Source organism: Procambarus clarkii, chromosome 41 (genome assembly GCF_040958095.1).
Source record: "Procambarus clarkii isolate CNS0578487 chromosome 41, FALCON_Pclarkii_2.0, whole genome shotgun sequence".
Classification (NCBI taxonomy): Eukaryota; Metazoa; Arthropoda; class Malacostraca; order Decapoda; family Cambaridae; genus Procambarus; species Procambarus clarkii.
The window spans coordinates 25,759,081-25,784,423 of NC_091190.1; the positions used below are offsets into that span (position 1 = coordinate 25,759,081).

At 38.4% G+C, this 25,343-nt stretch overlaps 2 protein-coding genes across 2 annotated transcripts; both read right to left on the minus strand.

The window, feature by feature from the left end:
- Positions 1 to 4,668: 4,668 nt before the first annotated feature.
- Positions 4,669 to 14,331, minus strand: LOC123761157 (adhesive plaque matrix protein-like). Its single transcript, XM_045747101.2, has 7 exons — positions 14,257 to 14,331; positions 13,972 to 14,109; positions 9,890 to 9,982; positions 9,605 to 9,742; positions 5,377 to 5,469; positions 5,033 to 5,170; positions 4,669 to 4,917 (listed from the first exon to the last, which is right to left on the minus strand). The coding sequence occupies exons 1-7, from the start codon at positions 14,329 to 14,331 to the stop codon at positions 4,669 to 4,671; spliced, it is 924 nt and encodes a 307-aa protein (XP_045603057.2).
- A 3,725-nt stretch (positions 14,332 to 18,056) lies between these two features.
- LOC123761246 (cuticle protein 7-like) lies at positions 18,057 to 18,797 on the minus strand. The gene is made up of 3 exons (XM_045747190.2): positions 18,723 to 18,797; positions 18,430 to 18,567; positions 18,057 to 18,314 (listed from the first exon to the last, which is right to left on the minus strand). Exons 1-3 carry the CDS (start codon positions 18,795 to 18,797, stop codon positions 18,057 to 18,059), a joined length of 471 nt encoding a protein of 156 aa, XP_045603146.2.
- Positions 18,798 to 25,343: the final 6,546 nt, after the last annotated feature.

Below are 25,343 nucleotides of genomic sequence, written 5' to 3' on the forward strand. Positions count from 1 at the left end.
CTCATAAATGTATGCATACTGTATATGTACTCTGGCTGTATATGTATTAGTATGCATCATAATGCTTTAGTGTGAGATGAATGTATTCATGTATATGATCTAATAAGGGAGGAATGTGGTTTATTTATGCTTTAACACTATCATGCCCAATTGATATCAAAACCCACCCTCCAAAATAATAGAACACATAGCTACTATGAAATGTGTAAAATATTGACAAAAAAGAAATCGCGTTTTGTTCTATAGGAAATGTTGAAGAACATCAATTAAGAGTGAAGAAGAGTAATGAAGTTAACGTGTAATTACCGTAAATTAAAATCCATTCCTACCAAACAATTTAGGCCAAATTTAGTACATATATGTATTATATTAAACTTAGGAAAAGTTAGGTTTGGTAGAATTTATGTCAATTGGTATAAATTGAAAAAGTTTAGGTTTAGGAAAAGATCTGGGCAAATACTGGCTCGGTAACAGGGTTGTCGATTTATGGAACTAATTACCGCATTACATAATAGACATAGGATCCCTTGACTGTTTTAAGCGTAGGTTAGACATAGAAATGAATGAGTTTGGCTGCATATAAATAGGAGCTGCCACGTATGGGCCAATACTCCTTCTGCAGTTTCCATGATTCTTATGTTCTTATGTGCTCTAGGTTTGTTAGAGCAGAACAGGGCTCTATCAAGGAACATATAATCTCTTCTCACAACCAGACCATCACCAGAGAAATCTTAACAAAAACACAGAAATAAATCATCGATAGGTACAGCGATAGCAGGCGGCTTGACATCAGCAAGGCACTACACATCAAAAAGTCAACACCAGCAATCAACAGCCAATTAATGCACAACTATTTTCTACCCACTTCAAGGCACTGTATGGGCCAATAGGCCCTCTGCAGTTGTTGTTTTTGTTTCAGATTTAGCTGCTCAGAACGAAGTGTCCATGTAGCACGGGCTATGGTGAGCCCGTAATTGAGTTCGGTTATTCGAGATAACCTTGTTTATGTGATATTTGGGTCTAAGTTTAAAATGGAGGAGGGGATTCCTCCCTTTTCTCTGTTTATTTATCGCTTCTGTTTTAGTGCACTGGTTTTCGTCTTGTTTTATTAACATTATCTTTGAGGCGGATGTAGATGCAGAATGTTCACTAGTGAGTCCCATTCCTCAACGGCTTTTCTAATAATTGTAGTCGCGGTGGAATGTGCATCTAATGCAGCTGCTGTAGTTGGATTAATGTTGAGTTTGATGCGCAGGGCTTCAGTAGCTTCACATTCCAGTAAGTAGTGCAATAGTGGCGCCTCTGCTTCTATTTCACAGATGTGACACTTTAACTATTGGGTTCATTACCACCCAGCAGCACTTGTAACCAAGTCTGAGTCTGTGTATGGCTACTGCAATGTCTCTGGATATCTTTTTGCCAGGCTTGAAAGAGGAGTAACCAGTGGTTTGTTCGTACCATATCGCAGTGGATCTTCCTTCCGCTACATTGACTCTGTGGCGACTTTTGATAGTTGAGAATATTTTCTTCTTGATTTGCTCCTTAATCTGTGAAAATCTTGGAGGTATTTGAACCTGTACAACAGATAGAGCAGTGGCAATTTTTGCTAATGAGTCTGCCTTTTCATTACCATCTATGTCAATGTGACTTGGTATCCAATTTAGGATGATTGACAGCCCTAGATTATGGGCTTCTTTTCCTATATGTTGAATTTCTGTGAGGGGTTGTATATTATCTCTGTGCTGACTGGATAACAATGCCTGGAGCAAAGATTTAAGAGTCGGTATGAATGATGACATCATGTAAATTATTCTCAATTGTAAATAGTTTATTGCCTCCTTAAGGGCATATAATTCTGTTTGCAATGTTGAGCACCAACTATTCATGCTCCAGTAAGCTTCATGGTTGGTAGTGTAAACTGCTGCCCCAGCAGAACCTCTTTCTTGATCAATTGATTCGTCTGTGAAGATGTGAGTCGTTGTAGGTCTTGAGATGGTTTTCATTTGTTGTTCTATTACTTCCTTGAGCCTCTGCGGGTCACATGCTGATTTTTTAACTGGTAATCCTTCAATGATTATCTTTGGATTCGATTCTTCCCATGGAGGAGGCTGCCGAAAGTGTTGATATGGTGCATCTTCCCCTTTGTTTTTGATGGTTCATTTCAGGTCCACTTTCTCTAGAATCTTGATCAGATTATCCATCCATGAGCTTGTTCTATATTGAATGTTTTTCTCAAAGGATCTCTGTGTGCTGTCTTTGATTGACAGTCTGCCTGTTGTTTAAAAAAGTTTTGCTGCTAAGGTGGCTATCCTTTGTTGCATCCTGTTTTCTAATGCTGGTAAATTGGTTTCCAGCATTTTAATTGGTAACCTACAGTAACTGGTAATTGTTACAGCTATTAATTGGCAAAATTAAAATTGGTCTTGGTAACTGCAGAGGGTTACCAATTAGTAACTCTCTGCAGTTACTTCCATTCTCATATACCCACCTCACCCAAAACCAATAAAAAGCAAGAGTTTTGTCAAATGTTTCATACACACACACACACACACACACACACACACATATATATATATATATATATATATATATATATATATATATATATATATATATATATATATGCGAAGAAGCCTGAATGGTCCCCAGGACAATATGCAACTGAAAACTCACACCCCAGAAGTGACTCGAACCCATACTCCCAGAAGCAACGCAACTGGTATGTACAAGACGCCTTAATCCACTTGACCATCACGACCGGACATAATGAGGTGATAGCCTAAGCTATTTGAACCACCCCACCGCCGGCACTCGGATAGTAATCTTGGGCATAGCATTTTACCAAATCACCTCATTCTTTGGGGCACACGTGAGGAACACAAATGCGAAGAAGCCTGAATGGTCCCCAGGACAATATGCAACTGAAAACTCACACCCCAGAAGTGACTCGAACCCATACTCCCAGAAGCAACGCAACTGGTATGTACAAGACGCCTTAATCCACTTGACCATCACGACCGGACATAATGAGGTGATAGCCTAAGCTATTTGAACCACCCCACCGCCGGCACTCGGATAGTAATCTTGGGCATAGCATTTTACCAAATCTTGGGCATAGCATTTGTGTTCCTCACGTGTGCCCCAAAGAATGAGGTGATTTGGTAAAATGCTATGCCCAAGATTACTATCCGAGTGCCGGCGGTGGGGTGGTTCAAATAGCTTAGGCTATCACCTCATTATGTCCGGTCGTGATGGTCAAGTGGATTAAGGCGTCTTGTACATACCAGTTGCGTTGCTTCTGGGAGTATGGGTTCGAGTCACTTCTGGGGTGTGAGTTTTCAGTTATATATATATATATATATATATATATATATATATATATATATATATATATATATATATATATATATATATATATACTCTTTGCTTTGTGAGGTGGAGCTGTGATGCTACAAACTCACATAATCAAGTACTGCGGGTATATTTACTTAATTTTGTTGTACTTTGCTAATTGCATTTTCAATTTTTTTTAATTTTGGTAATTCATTGTATTTTCACCATTTTATAATTATGGATATATGAAACTATGACGGGTTTGTTAGTAATTCATTTGACAATGGCATTTCATAATTTTTTAAGGGGGAAGGGTGCAAGAATATCTTAAAACGCATGAAGGCATGGAAAAGGGTTTAGAATTACTGGACTAGATGATCCACAGTTAGGCAGCGCCCAAGAACTGAAGCTCTGTCCTGCAAGCTGTATTAGGTAAATACGTTCTATGAATCTGAATTTTTAGTACCCCCCTCCCTTCACTATTGTGATATTAATTGCCTTCACTTTGCACATCAGCTGGTCTAGTTAGAGACCGGGCTAGGGTGGACGTTGGTCCTTCAGACCACTTCAAGGTAACCAAGACTGCTCAGCATAATTTGTTGATAATTACTTTTAGCTCTTGTGCTGACTCTCTAAACCATATCTGCTAGAATACCTGATTTATATTCTCATACATCATTATGACAACCCATCCTCCTGTTTAGATTGTAGTTGTTGTCATTAGGTGCACTATAGTACAAACTGATGTATTAAGCAATTAGTCGAATTTGGTACTATTCACTTTATAGAGTCCAAAAAATGAAGCTAAAAAAAGCTTAAATATTCCTTGTATAGCACACACATGTACTGTATCAGACCTTCGATGCGTGTATTAGGCCTAAGAAGATTAGGTTTCTTTAGGTTGTTTTTGCAACACAAGTACAAAACCTTTTCCGGTTTGTACTAATTCAATAGTACAGATTTCTAATTACGTTGTACGTAGATATATGTACTATGGTTCTCATGGTTACTATAACTATTACCAAAACAGGAGGAGGGGGCTGCTATTGAGCATTCCTTATCGATATTGACATCAATTCTTAGTCAATTGAGTCAGTTCACTATTATTGAAAAATAATTATTTATATGTTTTACTTCTTCACATATTTTGCAACATTGTAAGCACTATAAATTAGAGATATAACAAAATATGGAAAATGAGATAAATATAGCACTGCTTTGGATTTATTTAAACACTTAAGTCTCTAGAAACATTACAATTAACAATGACCAGGTTGGAATGGGAACCTTAACAACGAAAGTGATTATGGCTGGTATGTGGTGTAAGGCTGGGGACTAGGGTTGGGGTGGGTATGATGGCTGGGGCTGGTGGTATGATGGCTGGGTCGGGTATGATGGCTGGGGCTGGTGGTATGATGGCTGGGTGGGGTATGATGGCTGGGGCGGGTATGATGGCTGGGGCTGGTGGTATGATGGCTGGGGCTTGAATGTTACTGCCGGACCGGACTGGTGGGCGTACTGGGCCTCGCCATAGTACTCCACGTTGGCAGTGAAACCCTTGTGGTGGTCTGCTTCATATTTCACCTAACGTAGAAATCATTGTTGTTAATATTAAATGTTAAGCAATTTTAAATATTAATGTTTAATATGGAGATTATTAAAATTCGGAAGAATAAGTTTTAGCATAAAAGTCCCTTACCGTTTGCTTGCGTCCGTCGGGAAGGTCGACATTGTAGGAGCCACGGACGGTGTTGCCGTCGGAGTTCTCACTGTGGCCGAAGTTGGTGCCGGAGTAGTCGTCCCTAACATTGTATGCGAAGTTGTGTGGCATACCCGGCTGGATCAGCATATGCATACAATACGTGTTTAATATACGTGATCTTCGAGACAAATCGCCCACATGGGTTCAGGGAGGGTAAATCTTGCCTTATATATTAATATTTGTATTCATTATGTAACGTATACTCGTACAAAGGAATGCACTTATGTGTTAAATGTTGGAAGTATTAAGTACATTAGAATAGTAGACAATCAGTAACCAACCTGCTTATATGGCGAATGAGTAGGGTGACGACCGTAGGTAGGCGGGGGTTCTGCCAGAGTCGCCACCACCGCCATCAGCAGGACCACAGTCACCTGTCCCAGAGGGAAGTTTTGGTTTTATTAAAGTTTATTTATTATATGCACAATACCTGTTCTGTGGGTGTTTATGGACCCCATCCCTGAGGTGTGAGTAGTAATGGACCCTGTTCCCATCCTGTGAGTAGTAGTTGAGCCATTATGTGAGTGATACTGGACCAAATACGCATGCTGAGTGTTAGTGGATAAAGTTTCATAAGAACATTTTAGGCTCATGAGCTGAACTCCAATATTTGTTTTAGGTGAGAAAGTTACAGCGTTGATGAGGTAGTTTCAAAGTTTAAGATATATCAACATTATCGTGAATTAATTTACCGCTCCGAGCATCATTGAAGGGACTCAATTTATCTGAACATTGATAAATTATATTTACTGTGGTAAAAATGTAGTCTTTGTCCTGTATTCTTTACGTACTAGTTTACTTTTATATAGATTTAGCATAAAAGTTTACCTCTTTCCTTGGTACACATTACGGCCAATTTTTTTTTTTAATTTTTATTGTAAGAGGAGTAAAATTCTTTATATTTGTAAATATTGAAAGAGAACACGCACAAAATTAAAATTACAGCAGAAACATGTGTTGGTATAATGCCTTGATTATGCTTCTAAATATTGTCAAAAGTACTATTGTATTCGAATAACTTCAACACATCGTGAAAGGAAAAGTGGCTTCTGAATATTTACAGGCTTATATCACGAACCTTGAGAGCCATGTTGAGTGTGTTGTTGGATGGTGAGTGATGGTGGTGTCCAGTCCGCGTTTGGCTTTATACTCACCATCCTCTCTCCTGGACCTTCCTGTCCCCCGCTCTCCAACACCAGCTGTTGTACGTCACGCAGGTGTGTGAGGCGTGGTGTATTTGTTCATCGTCTGATTCCAAAAATTGCATATTTGGATATTGTATTGCTCGTCACGTCATCTATGTCTGTTTATATATTTAACATTAATGGACGTTTGTGGGAGTCATAGGAATTATATTTGTTGCACTATGTTTCTTTTTATAAAAAAAATTTATCCTTCATGATGATACCAAAGTCTTTTGTATATTATTGATTTAAGATTATGTATTGTATCCGACATTCTATAACCTTCAGTACATTGTGGTCCATGGGTTAAGGTGTGTGTGTCTAGAGTTACCCAACACGCTGGTTCGATCCCCGTCCTGCTCCACAGATTTTCTCATTAATATATGCATACTGTATATGTACTCCAGCTGTATAGGTACTAGAATGTGTATATTATTATGCTTCAGTTTGAGATGAATGTATACATGTATATGCAAGGGATGAATGTGCTTATATTTATGCTTAAACACTATGATGTCCAATTGATATCAAAACCCACGCTCCAAAAATAATAGAACATATAGCTACTATGAGTGAAATGTGAAAAATATTAAAAAAAAAGAAAACACGTTTTGTTCTATTGGAAATGTTGGACATCAACAAAGAATGGAGCAGTGTAATGGTAGTTTACCTGGTAGTTATAATTTACTTGAAATTACCGTAAATTAAAATCCATTCCTACCAAACATTTTAAGCCAAATTCAGTACATATATGTGATATATTACATTTAATAAAAATTAGGTTTGGTAGAATTGATTTGATATAAATTGGATAAGTATTTAGGTTTAGGATAGACATTGATAAATACTGGTTCGGTAACAGGGTTGTCGATTTGTGGAACCAATTACAGCATATCATAATAGCAATCATACCTTGAAACGCATGAAACAATCATACCTTGATTGTTTCATGCGTAGGTTAGACGTCGATATGAATTTGGGTCTATATAAATAGGAGCTGTTGACCAAACCACACACTAGAAAGTGAAGGGACGACGACGTTTCGGTTCGTTCTGGACCATTCTCATGTCGACTGTGTCACAATCGACTTGAGAATGGTCCAGGACGGACCGAAACGTCGTCGTTCCTTCACTTTCTAGTGTGTGGTTTGGTCAACATATTTCAGTCACGTTATTGCGACTCCTCGTCTGCAAATAGATGCCACGTATAGGTCAATAGGCGTTCTACAGTTTCCTTGATTCTTATGTTATTATGTGATCTAAGATGAACCTTGGTTGAGTCCTTGCACGTAAGGTTACATCCTTGCACCCTTACGTGCAAGGATGCACGTAAGGGTGCATCCTTGCACCCTTACGATCAGCCACAACAGATCACAGCATCCACGCACCTTCAAAAGAAATCCGATCAAATCGATATAGCATCTCTAAAAGCAAAGAATCCTTACCTTTAAGGCAATAATTCCCGATCATTTTGCCATATTTACATTTAAATCTGTGGATGGGTGAAACTTTTATTATTCCTCTTGGTTCCATGTTTAGTTCCCTTCCACTGGTTCATTATAATATCTAGTCACACCTAAACATGTTTCGAGTTTAGTGCTTCCTATGAGTGTTTAATGTCAGAATCATGTTTCCCTTTTATTACCAGTTTCAGTGTTGTTAGGATTATCTACTTCAAACAATCTTGGTTGATTGAATTGAGGAGAAATTATAGTCCCCTCAAATCTGAGGCTTCTTGTGTAGAAAACCTCTACCTTTTTTCAATCTATGCTCTGTGCTTTGTGAGGCGGGGCTGTACACTGGTGCTGCATACTCACATACTCTAGTAATGCGTGTTTTTTTGTGCTTTGGTAATTGTTTAAAAAAAAAAAGAATTTTGGTAATTCATTGGATTTTCACCATTTTGTAATTATGGATATATCTGAAACCACGACGGATTTGTTAGTAATACATTTGACAATTTAGCCTTTCATAATTTTTTGAGGGGGAGGGTGCAAGAATATTTAAAACGCATGCAGACGTGCAAAAGGGTTTAGAATTACTGCAATAGACGATCCACAGTTAAGCAGAAGCTCTGCCTAACAGAAGCTCTGCCCTGCAAGCTGTATTAGTTAAATACGTCCTTTGATTCTGAATTTGTAATACCCTTACCCCCCTCTTTCACCATTTCAATATTTATTGCCTTCACTTTGTACATCAACTGGTCTAGTTTGAGACCGGGCTACCATGGACGTTGGTCCTTCAAACCACTTCAAGGTAACCAAGGCTGCTCAGCATAATTTGTTGGTAATTACCATTAGCTTTTGTGGTGTTTCTCTACACTATATCTGTTTGAATACCTGATTTATGTTCTCGTACATCCTTATGACACCCCATCCTCCTGTTTAGATTGCAGTTTTTGTAACTATATGCACCATAGTACAAACTATGACATACTAAGTAATAAGTAGAATTTGATACTATTCTCTTATAGGGTCCGAAAAAATTAAGCTAAAAAACAAGCTGAAATATTCCTAGTATAGCACACATGTGTACTATATTAGACCTCAGATAGTGTGTATTAAGCCTAGAAAGGTTAGGTTAGTTTAGGTTGTTTTTGCAACACAAGTACAAAACCTTTTCTGGTTTGTCCAAATTCAGCAGTACAGATTTCTATTTTCTAATTGTATTGTATGTAGATATATGTACTAAGGTTCTCAGCGTTACTATAAGTACTACCAAAACAGGAAGATGGGCTGTTTATAAGCATTCCTTATTGATATTGACATCAATTCTTAGTCAAATGAGTCTGTTCAATTTGAATAATTATTGTTTTACTTCTTCACATATATTGCAACATTGTAAGCACTATAAATTAGAAATATAGCAAAATATGGAAAATAAGATAAATATATCAATGCTTTGGATTTATTTAAACACTTAAGTCTCTAGAAACATTACAATTAACAATGACCAGGTTGGAATTGGAACCTTAACAACGAAAGTGATTATGGCTGGTATGTGGTGTAAGGCTGGGGACTAGGGTTGGTAAGAGGGTTGGGGTGGGTATGATGGCTGGGGCTGGTATGATGGCTGGGTCGGGTATGATGGCTGGTGGTATGATGGCTGGGGCTTGAATGTTACTGCCGGACCGGACTGGTGGGCGTACTGGGCCTCGCCATAGTACTCCACGTTGGCAGTGAAACCCTTGTGGTGGTCTGCTTCGTATTTCACCTAACGTAGAAAACATTTTTGTTAATATTAAGCGTCAAGCAACTTTGAACATTAATGTAAATATGGAGATTTTTAAACTTAGGAAGAAAAAGTTAAAAAATAAAGTCCCTTACCGTCTGCTTGCGTCCGTCGGGAAGGTCGACATTGTAGGAGCCACGGACGGTGTTGCCGTCGGAGTTCTCACTGTGACCGAAGTTGGTGCCGGAGTAGCCGTCCTTAACATTGTATGCGAAGTTGTGTGGCATCCCCGGCTGGATCAGCATAGGAATACAATATGTATTTAAAATACATAATATTTGTATTTATTGTGTAACCTATACCCGTACATAGGAATGCACCTATGTTTTAACTGTTGGAAATATTCAATACATTAGAATAGTAGAAAATCATTAACCAACCTGCTTATATGGTGAATGAGTAGGGTGATGACCGTAGGTAGGCGGGGGTTCTGCCAGAGTCGCCACCACCGCCATCAGCAGGACCACAGTCACCTGTCCGAGAGGGAAGGTTTGGTTTTATTAAAGTTCATTTATTATGTGCCCCATACCTGTTCTGTGGGTGTTTTGTGAAACACCCATCCCTGTCTTGAGAGTCGTAATGGACCCTATACCTATCCTGTGAGATTTAGTGGAATTCATATCCAGTTTGTAAGTGATATTGGATCCCATGCCCCATATTGTAAGTAGTAGTTGAGCCCATACCATTATGTGTGATTCTCGACCAAATACTCATCCTGAGTGTCAGTGGATATAATTTCACAAGACCATTGTAGGCTCAGGAGCTGAACTCCAATATTTGTTTAGGTGAGCAAGTTACAGCGTTGATGAGGTAGTTTCAAAGTTTAAGATATACCAACAGTATTTCGTGAAATAATTTACCGCTCAGAACATCAATGAAGGGACTCGATTTATCTGAACATTGATAAACTCTATTTACTGTGGTAGAAATGTTGTCTTTGTCCTGTTTTCTTTGAGTACCAGGTAACTTTAATATAGATTTAGCATAAAAGTTTACCTCTGTTCTTGGCACACATTTCGGTTAATCATTTTTTTTTAATTTGTATTGTAAGTGCAGTAAAACTTTTTATATTTGTAAATATTGAAAGAGGACACACACTCCCACAAAATTAAAATTAAAGCAGAAACATGTGTTGCATAAAGCCTAGATTATATTTCCTAAATATTGCCAAATGTACTATTTTCTTCGTATAACTTGAACATATCGTGAAAGGAAAAGAGGATTGTGAATATTCACAGACCATATCACGAACCTTGAGAGCCATGTTGAGTGTGTTGTTGGATGGTGAGTGGTGGTGGTGTCTAGGCCGCGTCTGGCTTTATACTCACCATCCTCTCTCCTGGACCTTCCTGTCCCCCATTCTCCAACACCAGCTGTTGTACGTCAGGCAGGTGTGTGAGGTGTGGTGCATTTGTTCATTGTTTGTGTCCAAAATTACATACTTGTCATTGTAATGCTCGTCATGTCATCAGTGTCTGTTCTCCTTATAATTAAACATTTATAGACATTTGTAGGAGATATAGGAGCCAAATTTGTCGTATTTTGTTACCTTTTTATTTTACAAAATTATATCTTTCATAGTGATAGCAATGCCTTTTGTTTAGTATTGATTTAAGTTTATGTATTGTATCCCACCTTCTTCTACCTTTAGTACCTTTACTAAAGGTACAGAAGGTACCTAACTTTTGTACTACCTTTAGTATTCGTGGTCCATGGTTTAAGGTGTGTGTCTAGAGTTACCCAACACGTTGGTTCGATCCCCGTCTTCCTCCAAAGATTTTCTCATGAGTGTATGCATACTGTATATGTACTAGAATGTTTATATCATAATGCTTCAGTGTGAGATAAATGAATTTATGTATGTGTTCCAGCAAGGGATGAATGTGCTTTATTTATGCATTAACACTGTGACGTCCAATTGATATTAAAACCCACCTTCCAAAAAATAGAACATATAGCTACTATGAATGAAATGTGAAAAACATTGACAAAAGAGAAATCACTTTTTTTTATATTGGAAATCTGAAGGACATCAACAAAGAGTGAGAAGGGAGTGGGAGTGGAGAAGAGTAATGATGAAGTTAACCTGTAATTACCGTAAATTAAAATCCATTCCTACCAAACATTTTAGGCCAAATTTAGTACATATATGTATGATATTCGAATTAGGGAAAGTTAGGTTTGGTAGAATTGACTTGATATCAATTGGTATGAATGGGATAAGTTTAGGTTTAGGAAAGACCTGGATAAATATTGGTTCGGTAACAGGGTTGTTGATTGGCGGAACCAATTACCGCATAACATAATAGACATAGGATCCCTTGATTGTTTCAATCGTAGGTTAGACAAAGACACGAATGAGTTTGGCTGCAAATAAATTGGAGCTGCCACGTATGGGTCAATAGGCCTTCTGCAGTTTCCATGATTCTTATGTTCTTATGTGCTCTAAGATGAGCCTTGGTCAAGTATTGCATCCTTCCACCCTTACGATAAGCCACAACTGATCACAGTATCAACGCACCTTCAAAAGAAATCCGGTCAAATCGGTATAGCATCTCTAAAAGCAAAGAATCCTTACCTTTAATGCAATAATTGCCGATCATTTTGCCATATTTGCATTTAAATCTGTCGATGGATGAATATTTTATTATTCCTCATGGTTCCATCTTTAGTACCCTTCTACTGGTTCATCATAATATCTGCCCAAACCTAAACATTATCTTTCGAGTTCAGTGTTTCCTATGAGAGTTTAGCGTTTGAATCATGTTCCCTTCTATCACTCGTTTCAATGTTGTTAGGATTATCTTCCTCAATCTAACTTATTAGTCTAAATTGAGGGGAAAATATAATCCCCTCAATTCTGAGACTGCTTGTGTAGCAAACTTCTATACGTTTTCCAATATATATGCTCTGTGTTTTGTGAGATGGGGCTGTGCCACTGGTGCTACAAACTTAGATAATCTAGTACTGTATGTATATTTAGTTTATTTTTTTGTACTTTGGTAATTACATTTTCAATTTTTTTTTACATTTGGTAATTTATTGGATTTTCACCCTTTTGTAATTATGGATATATGAAACCACGACGGGTTTGTTAGTAATTCATTTGACAATGGCCTTAAATACTTTTTTGAGGGGGAAGGTGCAAGAATATTTAAAACGCATGCAGACGTGCAAAAGGGTTTAGAATTACTGCAATAGACGATCCACAATTAGGCAGAAGCTCTGCCTAACCGAAGCTCTGTCTTGCAAGCTGTATTAGTTAAATACGTCCTTTGATTCTGAATTTTTAATACCCTTACGCCCCTCTTTCACCATTTCAATATTTATTGCCTTCACTTTGTACATCAGCTGGTCAAGTTAGAGACCGGGCTACCATGGACGTTGGTCCTTCAGACCACTTCAAGGTAACCAAGACTGCTCAGCATAATTTGTTGGTAATTACAATTAGCTTTTGTGCTGTTTCTCTACACCATATCTGTTTGAATACCTGATTTATGTTCTCGTACATCCTTATGACACCCCATCCTCCTGTTTAGATTGCAGTTTTTGTAATTATATGCTCCATAGTACAAACTATGACGTACTAAGTAATTAGTTGAATTTGATACTATTCACTTATAGAGTCCGAAAAATTTAGCTAAAAAAACAAGCTGAAATATTCCTAGTATAGCACACATGTGTACTATATTAGACCTCAGATAGTGTGTATTAAGCCTAGAAAGGTTAGGTTAGTTTAGGTTGTTTTTGCAACACAAGTACAAAACCTTTTCTGGTTTGTCCAAATTCAGCAGTACAGATTTCTACTTTCTAATTGCGTTGTACGTAGATATATGTACTAAGGTTCTCAGCGTTACTATAAGTAATACCAAAACAGGAAGATGGGCTGTTTATAAGCATTCCTTATCGATATTGACATCAATTCTTAGTCAAATGAGTCTGTTCAATTTGAACAATAATTATTGTTTTACTTATTCACATATATTGCAACATTGTAAGCACTATAAATTAGAGATATAGCAAAATATGGAAAATAAGATAAATATATCAATGCTTTGGATTTATTTAAACACTTAAGTCTCTAGAAACATTACAATTAACAATGACCAGGTTGGAATTGGAACCTTAACAACGAAAGTGATTATGGCTGGTATGTGGTGTAAGGCTGGGGACTAGGGTTGGTAAGAGGGTTGGGGTGGGTATGATGGCTGGGTCGGGTATGATGGCTGGTGGTATGATGGCTGGGGCTTGAATGTTACTGCCGGACCGGACTGGTGGGCGTACTGGGCCTCGCCATAGTACTCCACGTTGGCAGTGAAACCCTTGTGGTGGTCTGCTTCGTATTTCACCTAACGTAGAAAACATTTTTGTTAATATTAAGCGTCAAGCAACTTTGAACATTAATGTAAATATGGAGATTTTTAAACTTAGGAAGAAAAAGTTAAAAAATAAAGTCCCTTACCGTCTGCTTGCGTCCGTCGGGAAGGTCGACATTGTAGGAGCCACGGACGGTGTTGCCATCGGAGTTCTCACTGTGGCCGAAGTTGGTGCCGGAGTAGCCGTCCTTAACATTGTATGCGAAGTTGTGTGGCATACCCGGCTGGATCAGCATAGGAATACAATATGTATTTAATATACATAATATTTGTATATATTGTGTAACCTATACCCGTACATAGGAATGCACCTATGTTTTAACTGTTTGAAATATTCAATACGTTAAAATAGTAGACAATCATTAACCAACCTGCTTATATGGTGAATGAGTAGGGTGATGACCGTAGGTAGGCGGGGGTTCGGCCAGAGTCGCTACCACCGCCATCAGCAGGACCACAGTCACCTGTTCAAGAGGGAAGGTTTGGTTTTATTAAAGTTCATTTATTATGTGCCCCATACCTGTTCTGTGGGTGTTTTGTGAAACCCCCATCCCTGTCTATAGAGTCGTAATGGACCCTATACCCATCCTGTGAGATTTAGTGGAATTCATATCCAGTTTGTAAGTGATATTGGATCCCATGCCCCATATTGTAAGTGGTAGTTGAGCCCATACCATTATGTGTGATTCTCGACCAAATACTCATCCTGAGTGTCAGTGGATATAATTTCATAAGACCATTGTAGGCTCAGGAGCTGAACTCCAATATTTGTTTAGGTGAGCAAGTTACAGCGTTGATGAGGTAGTTTCAAAGTTTAAGATATATCAACATTATCGTGAATTAATTTACCGCTCAGAACATCAATGAAGGGACTCAATTTATCTGAACATTGATAAATTCTATTTACTGTGGAAAAATGTAGTCTTTGTCCTGTTTTCTTTAAGTACTAGTTTACTTAATATAGATTTAGCATAAAAGTTTACCTCTGTTCTTGGCACACATTACGGTCAATCATTTTTTTTAATTTGTATTGTAAGTGCAGTAAAACTCTTTATATTTGTAAATATTGAAAGAGGACACACACTCAAACAAAATTAAAATTAAAGCAGAAACATGTGTTGCATAAAGCCTAGATTATTTTTCCTAAATATTGCCAAATGTATTATTTTCTTCGTATAACTTGAACATATCGTGAAAGGAAAAGAGGATTGTGAATATTCACAGGCCATATCACGAACCTTTAGAGCCATGTTGAGTGTGTTGTTGGATGGTGAATGATGGTGGTGTCCAGGCCGCGTCTGGCTTTATACTCACCATCCTCTCTCCTGGACCTCCCTGTCCCCCGCTCTCCAACACCAGCTGTTGTACGTCAGGCAGGTGTGTGAGGTGTGGTGCATTTGTTCATTGTTTGTGTCCAAAATTACATACTTGTCATTGTAATGCTCGTCATGTCATCTGTGTCTGTTCTCCTTATAATTAAACATTTATAGACATTTGTAGGAGATATAGGAGCCAAATTTGTCGTATTTTGTTACCTTTTTATTTTACAAAATTATATCTTTCATAGTGATAGCAATATCTTTTGTATATTATTGATTTAAGTTTATGTATTGTATCCCACCTTCTTCTACCTGTAGTACCTTTACTAAAGGTACAGAAGGTACCTAACTTTTATACTACCTTTAGTATTCGTAGTCCATGGGTTAAGGTGTGTGTCTAGAGTTACCCAACACGTTGGTTCGATCCCCGTCTTCCTCCAAAGATTTTCTCATGAATGTATGCATACTGTATATGTACTCCGGCTGTATATGTACGAGAATGTTTATATCATAATGCTTCAGTGTGAGATGAATGAATTCATGTATGTGCTCCAGCAAGGGATGAATGTGCTTTATGCATTAACTCTGTGACGTCAAATTGATATTAAAACCCACCTTCCAAAAAATAGAACATACAGCTACTATGAATGAAGTGTGAAAAACATTGACAAAAAAGAAATCACGTTTTTTTTCTATTGGAAATCTGAAGGACATCAACAAAGAGTGAGGAGAGAGTGGGAGTGAAGAAGAGTAATGAAGAAGTTAACCTGTAATTACCGTAAATTAAAATCCATTCCTACCAAACATTTTAGGCCAAATTTAGTACATATATGTATGATATTCGAATTAGGGAAAGTTAGGTTTGGTAGAATTGACTTGATATCAATTGGTATCGGTGGGATAAGTTTAGGTTTAGGAAAGACTTGGATAAATATTGGTTCGGTAACAGGCTTGTCGATTGGCGGAACCAATTACCGCATAACATAATAGACATAGGATCCCTTGATTGTTTCAAGCGTAGGATAGACAGACATGAATGAGTTTGGCTGCAAATAAATTGGAGCTGCCACGTATGGGTCAATAGGCCTTCTGCAGTTTCCATGATTCTTATGTTCTTATGTGCTCTAAGATGAGCCTTGGTCAAGTATTGCATCCTTCCACCCTTACGATAAGCCACACCCTGATCACAGTATCAACGCACCTTCAAAAGAAATCCGGTCAAATCGGTATAGCATCTTTAAAAGCAAAGAATCCTTACCTTTAATGCAATAATTGCCGATCATTTTGCCATATTTGCATTTAAATCTGTCGATGGATGAATATTTTATTATTCCTCATGGTTCCATCTTTAGTACCCTTCTACTGGTTCATCATAATATCTGCCCAAACCTAAACATTATCTTTCTAGTTCAGTGTTTCCTATGAGAGTTTAGCGTTTGAATCATGTTCCCTTCTATCACTCGTTTCAATGTTGTTAGGATTATCTTCCTCAATCTATCTTATTAGTCTAAATTGATGGGAAAATATAATCCCCTCAATTCTGAGACTGCTTGTGTAGCAAACTTCTATACTTTTTCCAATATATATGCTCTGTGTTTTGTGAGATGGGGCTGTGCCACTGGTGCTACAAACTCAGATAATCTAGTACTGTATGTATATTTAGTTTATTTTTTTGTACTTTGGTAATTACATTTTCAATTTTTTTTTACTTTTGGTAATTCATTGGATTTTCACCCTTTTGTAATTATGGATATATGAAACCACGACGGGTTTGTTAGTAATTCATTTGACAATGGCCTTTCATACTTTTTTGAGGGGGAGGGTGCAAGAATATTTAAAACGCATGCAGACGTGCAAAAGGGTTTAGAATTACTGCAATAGACGATCCACAATTAGGCAGAAGCTCTGCCTAACCGAAGCTCTGTCTTGCAAGCTGTATTAGTTAAATACGTCCTTTGATTCTGAATTTTTAATACCCTTACGCCCCTCTTTCACCATTTCAATATTTATTGCCTTCACTTTGTACATCAGCTGGTCTAGTTTGAGACCGGGCTACCATGGACGTTGGTCCTTCAGACCACTTCAAGGTAACCAAGGCTGCTCAGCATAATTTGTTTGTAATTACAATTAGCTTTTGTGGTGTTTCTCTACACCATATCTGTTTGAATACCTGATTTATGTTCTCGTACATCCTTATGACACCCCATCCTCCTGTTTAGATTGCAGTTTTTGTAATTATATGCTCCATAGTACAAACTATGACGTACTAAGTAATTAGTAGAATTTGATACTATTCACTTATAGAGTCCGAAAAATTTAGCTAAAAAAACAAGCTGAAATATTCCTAGTATAGCACACATGTGTACTATATTAGGCCTCAGATAGTGTGTATTAAGCCTAGAAAGGTTAGGTTAGTTTAGGTTGTTTTTGCAACACAAGTACAAAACCTTTTCTGGTTTGTCCAAATTCAGCAGTACAGATTTCTACTTTCTAATTGCGTTGTACGTAGATATATGTACTAAGGTTCTCAGCGTTACTATAAGTAATACCAAAACAGGAAGATGGGCTGTTTATAAGCATTCCTTATCGATATTGACATCAATTCTTAGTCAAATGAGTCTGTTCAATTTGAACAATAATTATTGTTTTACTTATTCACATATATTGCAACATTGTAAGCACTATAAATTAGAGATATAACAAAATATGGAAAATAAGATAAATATATCAATGCTTTGGATTTATTTAAACACTTAAGTCTCTAGAAACATTACAATTAACAATGATTTGACTGGAATGGGAACCTTAACAACGAAAGTGATTATGGCTTGTATGTGGTGTAGGGCTGGGGACTAGGGTTGGTAAGAGGGTTGGGGTGGGTATGATGGCTGGGGCTGGTGGTATGATGGCTGGGTCGGGTATGATGGCTGGGGCGGGTATGATGGCTGGGGCTGGTGGTATGATGGCTGGGGCGGGTATGATGGCTGGGGCTGGTATGATGGCTGGGGCTTGAATGTTACTGCCGGACCGGACTGGTGAGGGTACTGGGCCTCGCCATAGTACTCCACGTTGGCAGTGAAACCCTTGTGGTGGTCTGCTTCGTATTTCACCTAACGTAGAAAACATTTTTGTTAATATTAAACGCTAATTAGTTTTGAATATTTATGTTTAATATGGAGATTTTTAAACTTACAAAGAACAAGTTTAAGCAAAAAGGTCCCTTACCGTCTGCTTGCGTCCGTCGGGAAGGTCGACATTGTAGGAGCCACGGACGGTGTTGCCGTCGGAGTTCTCACTGTGGCCGAAGTTGGTGCCGGAGTAGCCGTCCTTAACATTGTATGCGAAGTTGTGTGGCATACCCGGCTGGATCAGCATATGCATACAATACGTGTTTAATATACATGTATACATAATATTTGTATTTATTGTGTAACCTATACTCGTACATAGGATTGCACTTATGTTTTAAATGTTGGAAATATTCAATACATTAGAATAGTAGAAAATTAGTAACCAACCTGTTTATATGGTGAATGAGTAGGGTAACGACCGTAGGTAGGCGGGGGTTCTGCCAGAGTCGCCACCACCGCCATCAGCAGGACCACAGTCACCTGTCCCAGAGGGAAGGTTTAGTTTTATTAAAGTTTATTTATTATATGCCCAATACCTGTTCTGTGGGTGTTTATGGACCCCATCCCTGAGGTGTGAGTAATAATGGACCCTGTTCCCATCCTGTGAGTAGTAGTTGAGCCATTATGTGAATGATACTGGACCAAATACTAATCCTTAGTGTCTGTGGAAAAAGTTTCATTTACGTATTGTAGGCTCATGAACTGAACCCCAATATTTGTATAGGTGAACAAGTTACAGCGTTGATGAGGTAGTTACAAAGTTTGATAAAATCCATTAACACTGAACGCTTCGTGAATTAATGTATTGCTTAGGACGTCAATGAAGAGATTCAGTGAATCTAGACATCAATAAATTCCTGTTACCTTGATTCAAGAATGTACCTATTGTCCTGTTTTGTATATGTAAGTTTACTTTAATATAGATTTAGCATAACAGATTATCCCTTTTGCTGGCAGACATTATAGTCAATAATATTTTACATTTTTATTGTATGCGGAGTAAAGTTCTTTATATTTGTAAAAGAATATCTAACGAGGACACACACACACACACACACACACACACACACACACACACACACACACACACACACACACACTGGGGCGTTGGTGGCTGAGTGGACAGCACGCTGGATACGTAGTCCTGTGGTCCGGGGTTCGATTCCCGGCGCCGGCGGAAAAAAATGTGCAGAGTTTTTCATCCTGATGCCCTTGTTACCTAGCAGTAAATAGGTACCTGGGAATTAGACGGCTGTTACGAGCAGCTTCCTGTGTGTGTGTGTGTGTCTGTGTGTGTGTGTGTGTGTGTGTGTGTGTGTGTGTGTGTGTGTGTGTGTGTGTGTGTGTGTGTGTGTGAAGAAAAATAAATAGTAGTAGTAAAGAACAGTTGATTGACAGTTGAGAGGCGGGCCGAAAGAGCAGAGCTCAACCCCCTTAAGCACATCTAGGTCAATTAGGTGAACACACACGCTGTTGTGGGGCCTCGCGGCTGTGTGGACAGCGCTTTGGGCCCATAGTTCTAAGGACCCGGGTTCGATCCGTGGTAGAGGCAGAAACATATGGGCAGAGTTTCTTTCACCCTGGTGCCCTTGTTCACCTAGCAGTAAATAGGTACCTGGGAGTTATACAGCTGCTACGGGCTGCTTCCTGGAGATTGTGTGTATGTACGTGTGTTATAGAGAAATATGTGTAGTAGATATAATAAAGAAAAAAATAAATTGGTTAGAAAGGCGGGGTCCAAGAGCTTAATAACTCGATTCTTCGGACCCAAATAGCAAATACTTAAAGTGACTTGCAGCAGAAGCAAGTGTTTATATAAAGCCTAGATTATTTTTCCTAAATATTGTCAAATGTATTATTTTCTTCGAGTAACATGAACACATCCTGGAAGGTAAAGAGGATCGCGACTATTCACCGGGCTATATCACGAACCTTGAGAGCCATGTTGAGTGTGTTGTTGGATGGTGAGTGATGGTGGTGTCCAGGCCGCGTCTGGCTTTATACTCACCATCCTCTCTCCTGGACCTTCCTGTCCCCCGCTCTCCAACGCCAGCTGTCGGACGTCAGGCAGATGTGTCATTTGTGGTATTGTTGTCGTTCAGTATGTACAGAATTACATGCTTAACAAAGTTGTTTTGTTCATTAGAACGTCTGTTGTGCACCTATCCATGATTTATTTACTTGATATACTCACCAGATGGGGCAAAAAAATTCCTTGCGTTTTCTAAGGTCTCCAAATTTTTCTCTGATTAATTTCAAAATGATAAAATTTATTGAGTCTTCTAATAGAATTACTTTTACTGTGAAATAGTTGTGTATGGTCGTAATACTAAGCTTCCTCTTTGTAATACTGTTAGGGTTAGATTTCCAGGTGGCAGGATTTATCAAGCAGAAAGATACGATACCCTTACATCTTACCTCAATAATGGCAGCTTAGCTTGCATTTATTAAACAGTTTACGAGCTTTGAAGTGCTAAATAATTATTTCTAACAATAATAACCTTGGGACGAGAATGATCTCGTGGTGTTTTCAGGCTCGTAAGCGGTTTAATAAATGCAAGCTAAGCTGTCATGATTGTGGTAAGATATACAGGCCTCTTAACTGAAGACAAATGTTTGATGAATGTTGGTGCTGTGGTCACTGATGGCGTGAATTATAGGGTCCTCTTCTAATGTGGCTCAGTCTATTGCAGTCAGAGATTGTGGGTGAATAATCTGATTTGAAATTGCAACATCTGATCATTATCGCGCAAATGCATGCTCTAAATTGCTATGTTACAGTTTCATATATAACCCTCTCCTCCCCTCCCCCTCACTCTTCGCCCCTCTCCTCCCTCCACACACACCTTTTTTTTTCATTCCAACGTCCTCCCCCACACTTTCCCCTTTCCTCCTTCTGCCTCTCAATTCATGCACCCACACTCCTGCTCCTCAACTTCCCAACCCCAACTTCCTCCCGCTTTCCCCCTTCTCTCAGAAAATGTATGGGTCGCTTCCCCCATCGCCCTCCCCCCTCACACCCCCTCTCCCCTTTTTTTTTCTTCAGTCCTTCTCTCTCTCTCTCTCTCTCTCTCTCTCTCTCTCTCTCTCTCTCTCTCTCTCTCTCTCTCTCTCTCTCTCTCTCTCTCTCTCTCTCTCTCTGTATACATATATATATATATATTAGTATATTTTGGTAGCAGTCTTTCCTGTAGACATATATTATAAAATATGACCGAAAAAGTAAGATTAATAATTCTAACACGAATTTTCTCTATCTTTCTTACGTTTCTTTTCACTGTTGATGGTAATTCAAAGATCAATTCTCCAAAATTCATTTTTATTTCTAGTCTGACGCGACACTTCAGCGCGTTTCGTAAAACTTATTACATTTTCAAAGACTTTAGTTTACAAACACACAACTGAAACTGAATAGAGCTTTGCAAATCTTCGAGTTTATATCTACATTTGGGTGAGGTGGATGAGGTGAAAACGAACTTTCAACAATGGGTATTAAATGGGTATTAAATTCTAACACAAGACAGAACACGAAACAATGGGTATTGAATGGAAGTAATTGTAGAAAGCCTATTGGTCCACATTTCTTGATGCTTCTATATTGGAGCGGAGTCTTGAAGTGGGTAGAATATAGTTGTGCATTAATTGGCTGTTGATTGCTGGTGTTGACTTCTTGATGTGTAGTGCCTCGCAGACGTCAAGCCGCCTGCTATCGCTGTATCTATCGATGATTTATGTGTTATTTGCTAAGATTTCTCTGGTGATGGTTTGTTTGTGGGAAGAGATTATATGTTCCTTAATGGAGCCCTGTTGCTTATGCATCGTTAAACGTCTGGAAAGAGATGTTGTTGTCATGCCTATATACTGGTTTTTTTGAGGCTTACAGTCCCCACCTCACCCAAATGTAGATATAAACTCGAAGATTTGCAAAGCTCTATTCAGTTTCAGTTGTGTGTTTGTAAACTAAAGTCTTTGAAAATGTAATAAGTTTTACGAAACGCGCTCAAGTGTCGCGTCAGACTACAAATAAAAATGAATGTTGGAGAATTGATCTTTGAATTACCATCAACAGTGAAAAGAAACGTAAGAAAGATAGAGAAAATTCGTGTTAGAATTATTAATCTTACTTTTTCGGTCATATTTAATAATATATATATACACACACACACACACACACACACACACACACACACACACACACACACACACACACACACACACACACACACATACACACACACACACATACACAATTTGCCCATTGTTTCAATGATTTTCATTCACACACAGGAGAACAGTAGTGTCGTGTACACTGGGAACTACCTAGCAGCAGAAGAGCAATATACTGGGTACTGCCAAGCAGTAGGAATTAGTACTGCTACACATGTACAGTTGGAACGTTCAGCGGGAAAAAGAATATCTTGATATACAAATAATTTGACCTTCGACCTATAACTATGAGGCACATGTATGTGGCTGTAGCTACTGTCTGCACAAGTCTGTCTGTCAGCTCATTCATCCTGCGCTTGGCATGGTTTCCACTGTCGTGAACAGGAAGGAATCGCGATATCCCCACGCCAACCAGTGACCTTCCCCAGGATGCAAGCCACAACAGTTGCGTAACTCCTGGGAACCTAATTGATGTTCAGGGAATAGAAGCAATTGGATGTAAGGAAACGTTAATAAATGTCTCCACCCTTCCCGGGAGTCGAATTCTGGGTCGGTTGTGAGGCGACTGCGGGGTTGTGGCTACACTGCTAGTCCAACCCGCCCTCGACTCAATTCCATTCCATCCAGCAGTCAACCCCACAGACGCATTCATAAATTTTAATATGTAGTTCATTCAAAACGGGAATTTTCTCAAATATAAATTAACATTATAATATATATATATATATATATATATATATATATATATATATATATATATATATATATATATATATATATATATATGTATATAATATATATATATTATATATATATATATATATATATATATATATATATATATATATATATATATATAATATATTTATTTATTTATTAGCAGAGAATGGAGACAGCGTCGTGTCGATTTGCTTGGACCAAGATTCATCGACCACTAACGAGTCCAGTTAAGAAACCTGTACATCTTTCATCAATAATGACGGCCTAGTTTACATTTCTTAAAGAGTTTATGAGCTCCGAAACACTATGAGGTTGTATATAATAATAATAACCTTAGGTTATGAGGTTTTGAAGCTCGTGAAGTTCGTTTTCAATTCTGACTATTGTCATATCTTCTTGAGGTTATCTTGAGATGTTTTCGGGGCTTTTTAGTGTCCCCGCGGCCCGGTCCTCGACCAGGCCTCCACCCCCAGGAAGCAGCCCGTGACAGCTGGCTAACACCCAGGTACCTATTTACTGCTAGGTAACAGGGGCATAGGGTGAAAGAAACTCTGCCCATTGTTTCTCGCCGGCGCCTGGTGATCGAACCCAAGACCATAGGATCACAAGTCCAGCGTGCTGGCCGACCGGCTCTCATAGTCTATAATTTGCCTTCCCAGACTATTGTATTCAAAGCCACTATGATCGATTAAAGATGTACAGGTTTCGTAAAGTGCACAAGTAAATGCTTGATGAATCCTGTCTCTGGGCCAATAAATCCAAGAAGAACTGCAGCATTGTTTTCTTTTTATCACGTTAACCAGGCTTAGAGCTTTGTTCTGCTGTGGCTTTTATTGATATTTAGTAAACAATCATTGTTACTGCGTTGTTTGTGTGTATTGTTTCGTTTCTGCGCTAAGACTCCTTGTACACAGTCTGGGCGCTGACGGGTTGCACGGGAACACAACCAACTGTTGCTTGCTGGTGTTTTAACAAAATGGACGAGTGAAACTGAGAGTATTCAGAACAAAAATTTATCTGTTGTTGTTTTGTGCGCTTACAATGGGAGAAATACTGAGCAGCTAGATTATGAAACCCAATTTTTTTTAATGCGTACATGTTAAACCCAAGCATAGGCGCAGCTCTGGCAAACTCCCTTCTATTGGTGCCAAATCTATATAACTGTAATTTAGTTCTTTAACATATCAGTTAAATGCAATCACTAAATGATAACCAACAATCATGCTAACTTACACCTTTCCATAATACATAATAATTATCTGATTATAAGACCACCCAGTCTGTCTCTTTAAATCCAAGCAGAAGCAGCGGCCACTTTCCCCATTCCCCCTCCAACTCCCTCTACTGCTCGAGATGGTCGTCAACCAACACAGTTGATTGAATCAAGAAAGTCATATATATCTCTTAGACAATTATTTCCTAATTCTTTTTACTTTGCCTAGATGATGATGTTTTAGATTCAGCTATTGGGAACAAAACCTTCCAAGTAGCACGGGCTATGGTGAACCCGTAGTGGACTAACCTGGCACAGGAGCAGGCTGTAACTATTTGCCTAGATGATATTTGCATCTTATGACAACTACATTATTTGAGAATTCTTATGTAGCTCGACCTACCACAATAGGTTAAAGTTCAACCCTCTGTATATTGATATTTTCTCTAATCACTCTATTTAGGTCTACGACAATGATTTGCATGTTACTACAACTACTGGATTTTCAGTAAGCAATTTATCAGCAATACGAATTAAACTTAAGGTATCTACTTTTCACATGCAAATTCAATATTAAAGCCTAGTCAAGATGTATACAGCTTGTGTTTTTTCTAAGTTACTCCTAACCTATACACCTTACAGCATGTCTAATTACACTCACTCCTGCATGCACTGGACGCATGCAAATTGCACAGGTAATTCCAGTTCATGTTTGACAGGCCTAGTCGTAACACTTTGACTAGTATAGCCATGATAACTCCACGATGTTGGATTTTTAATTAGCTTCCCCATTTAAGGGTTAAATCAAAATATAATAATGTGTGTAGCAGTTTATTAATAAAGCTGTATATTATACAATGGTGACTAGAGCCTTGGGACACGTCTTAAGTAGTCGTTGTATACGCCAG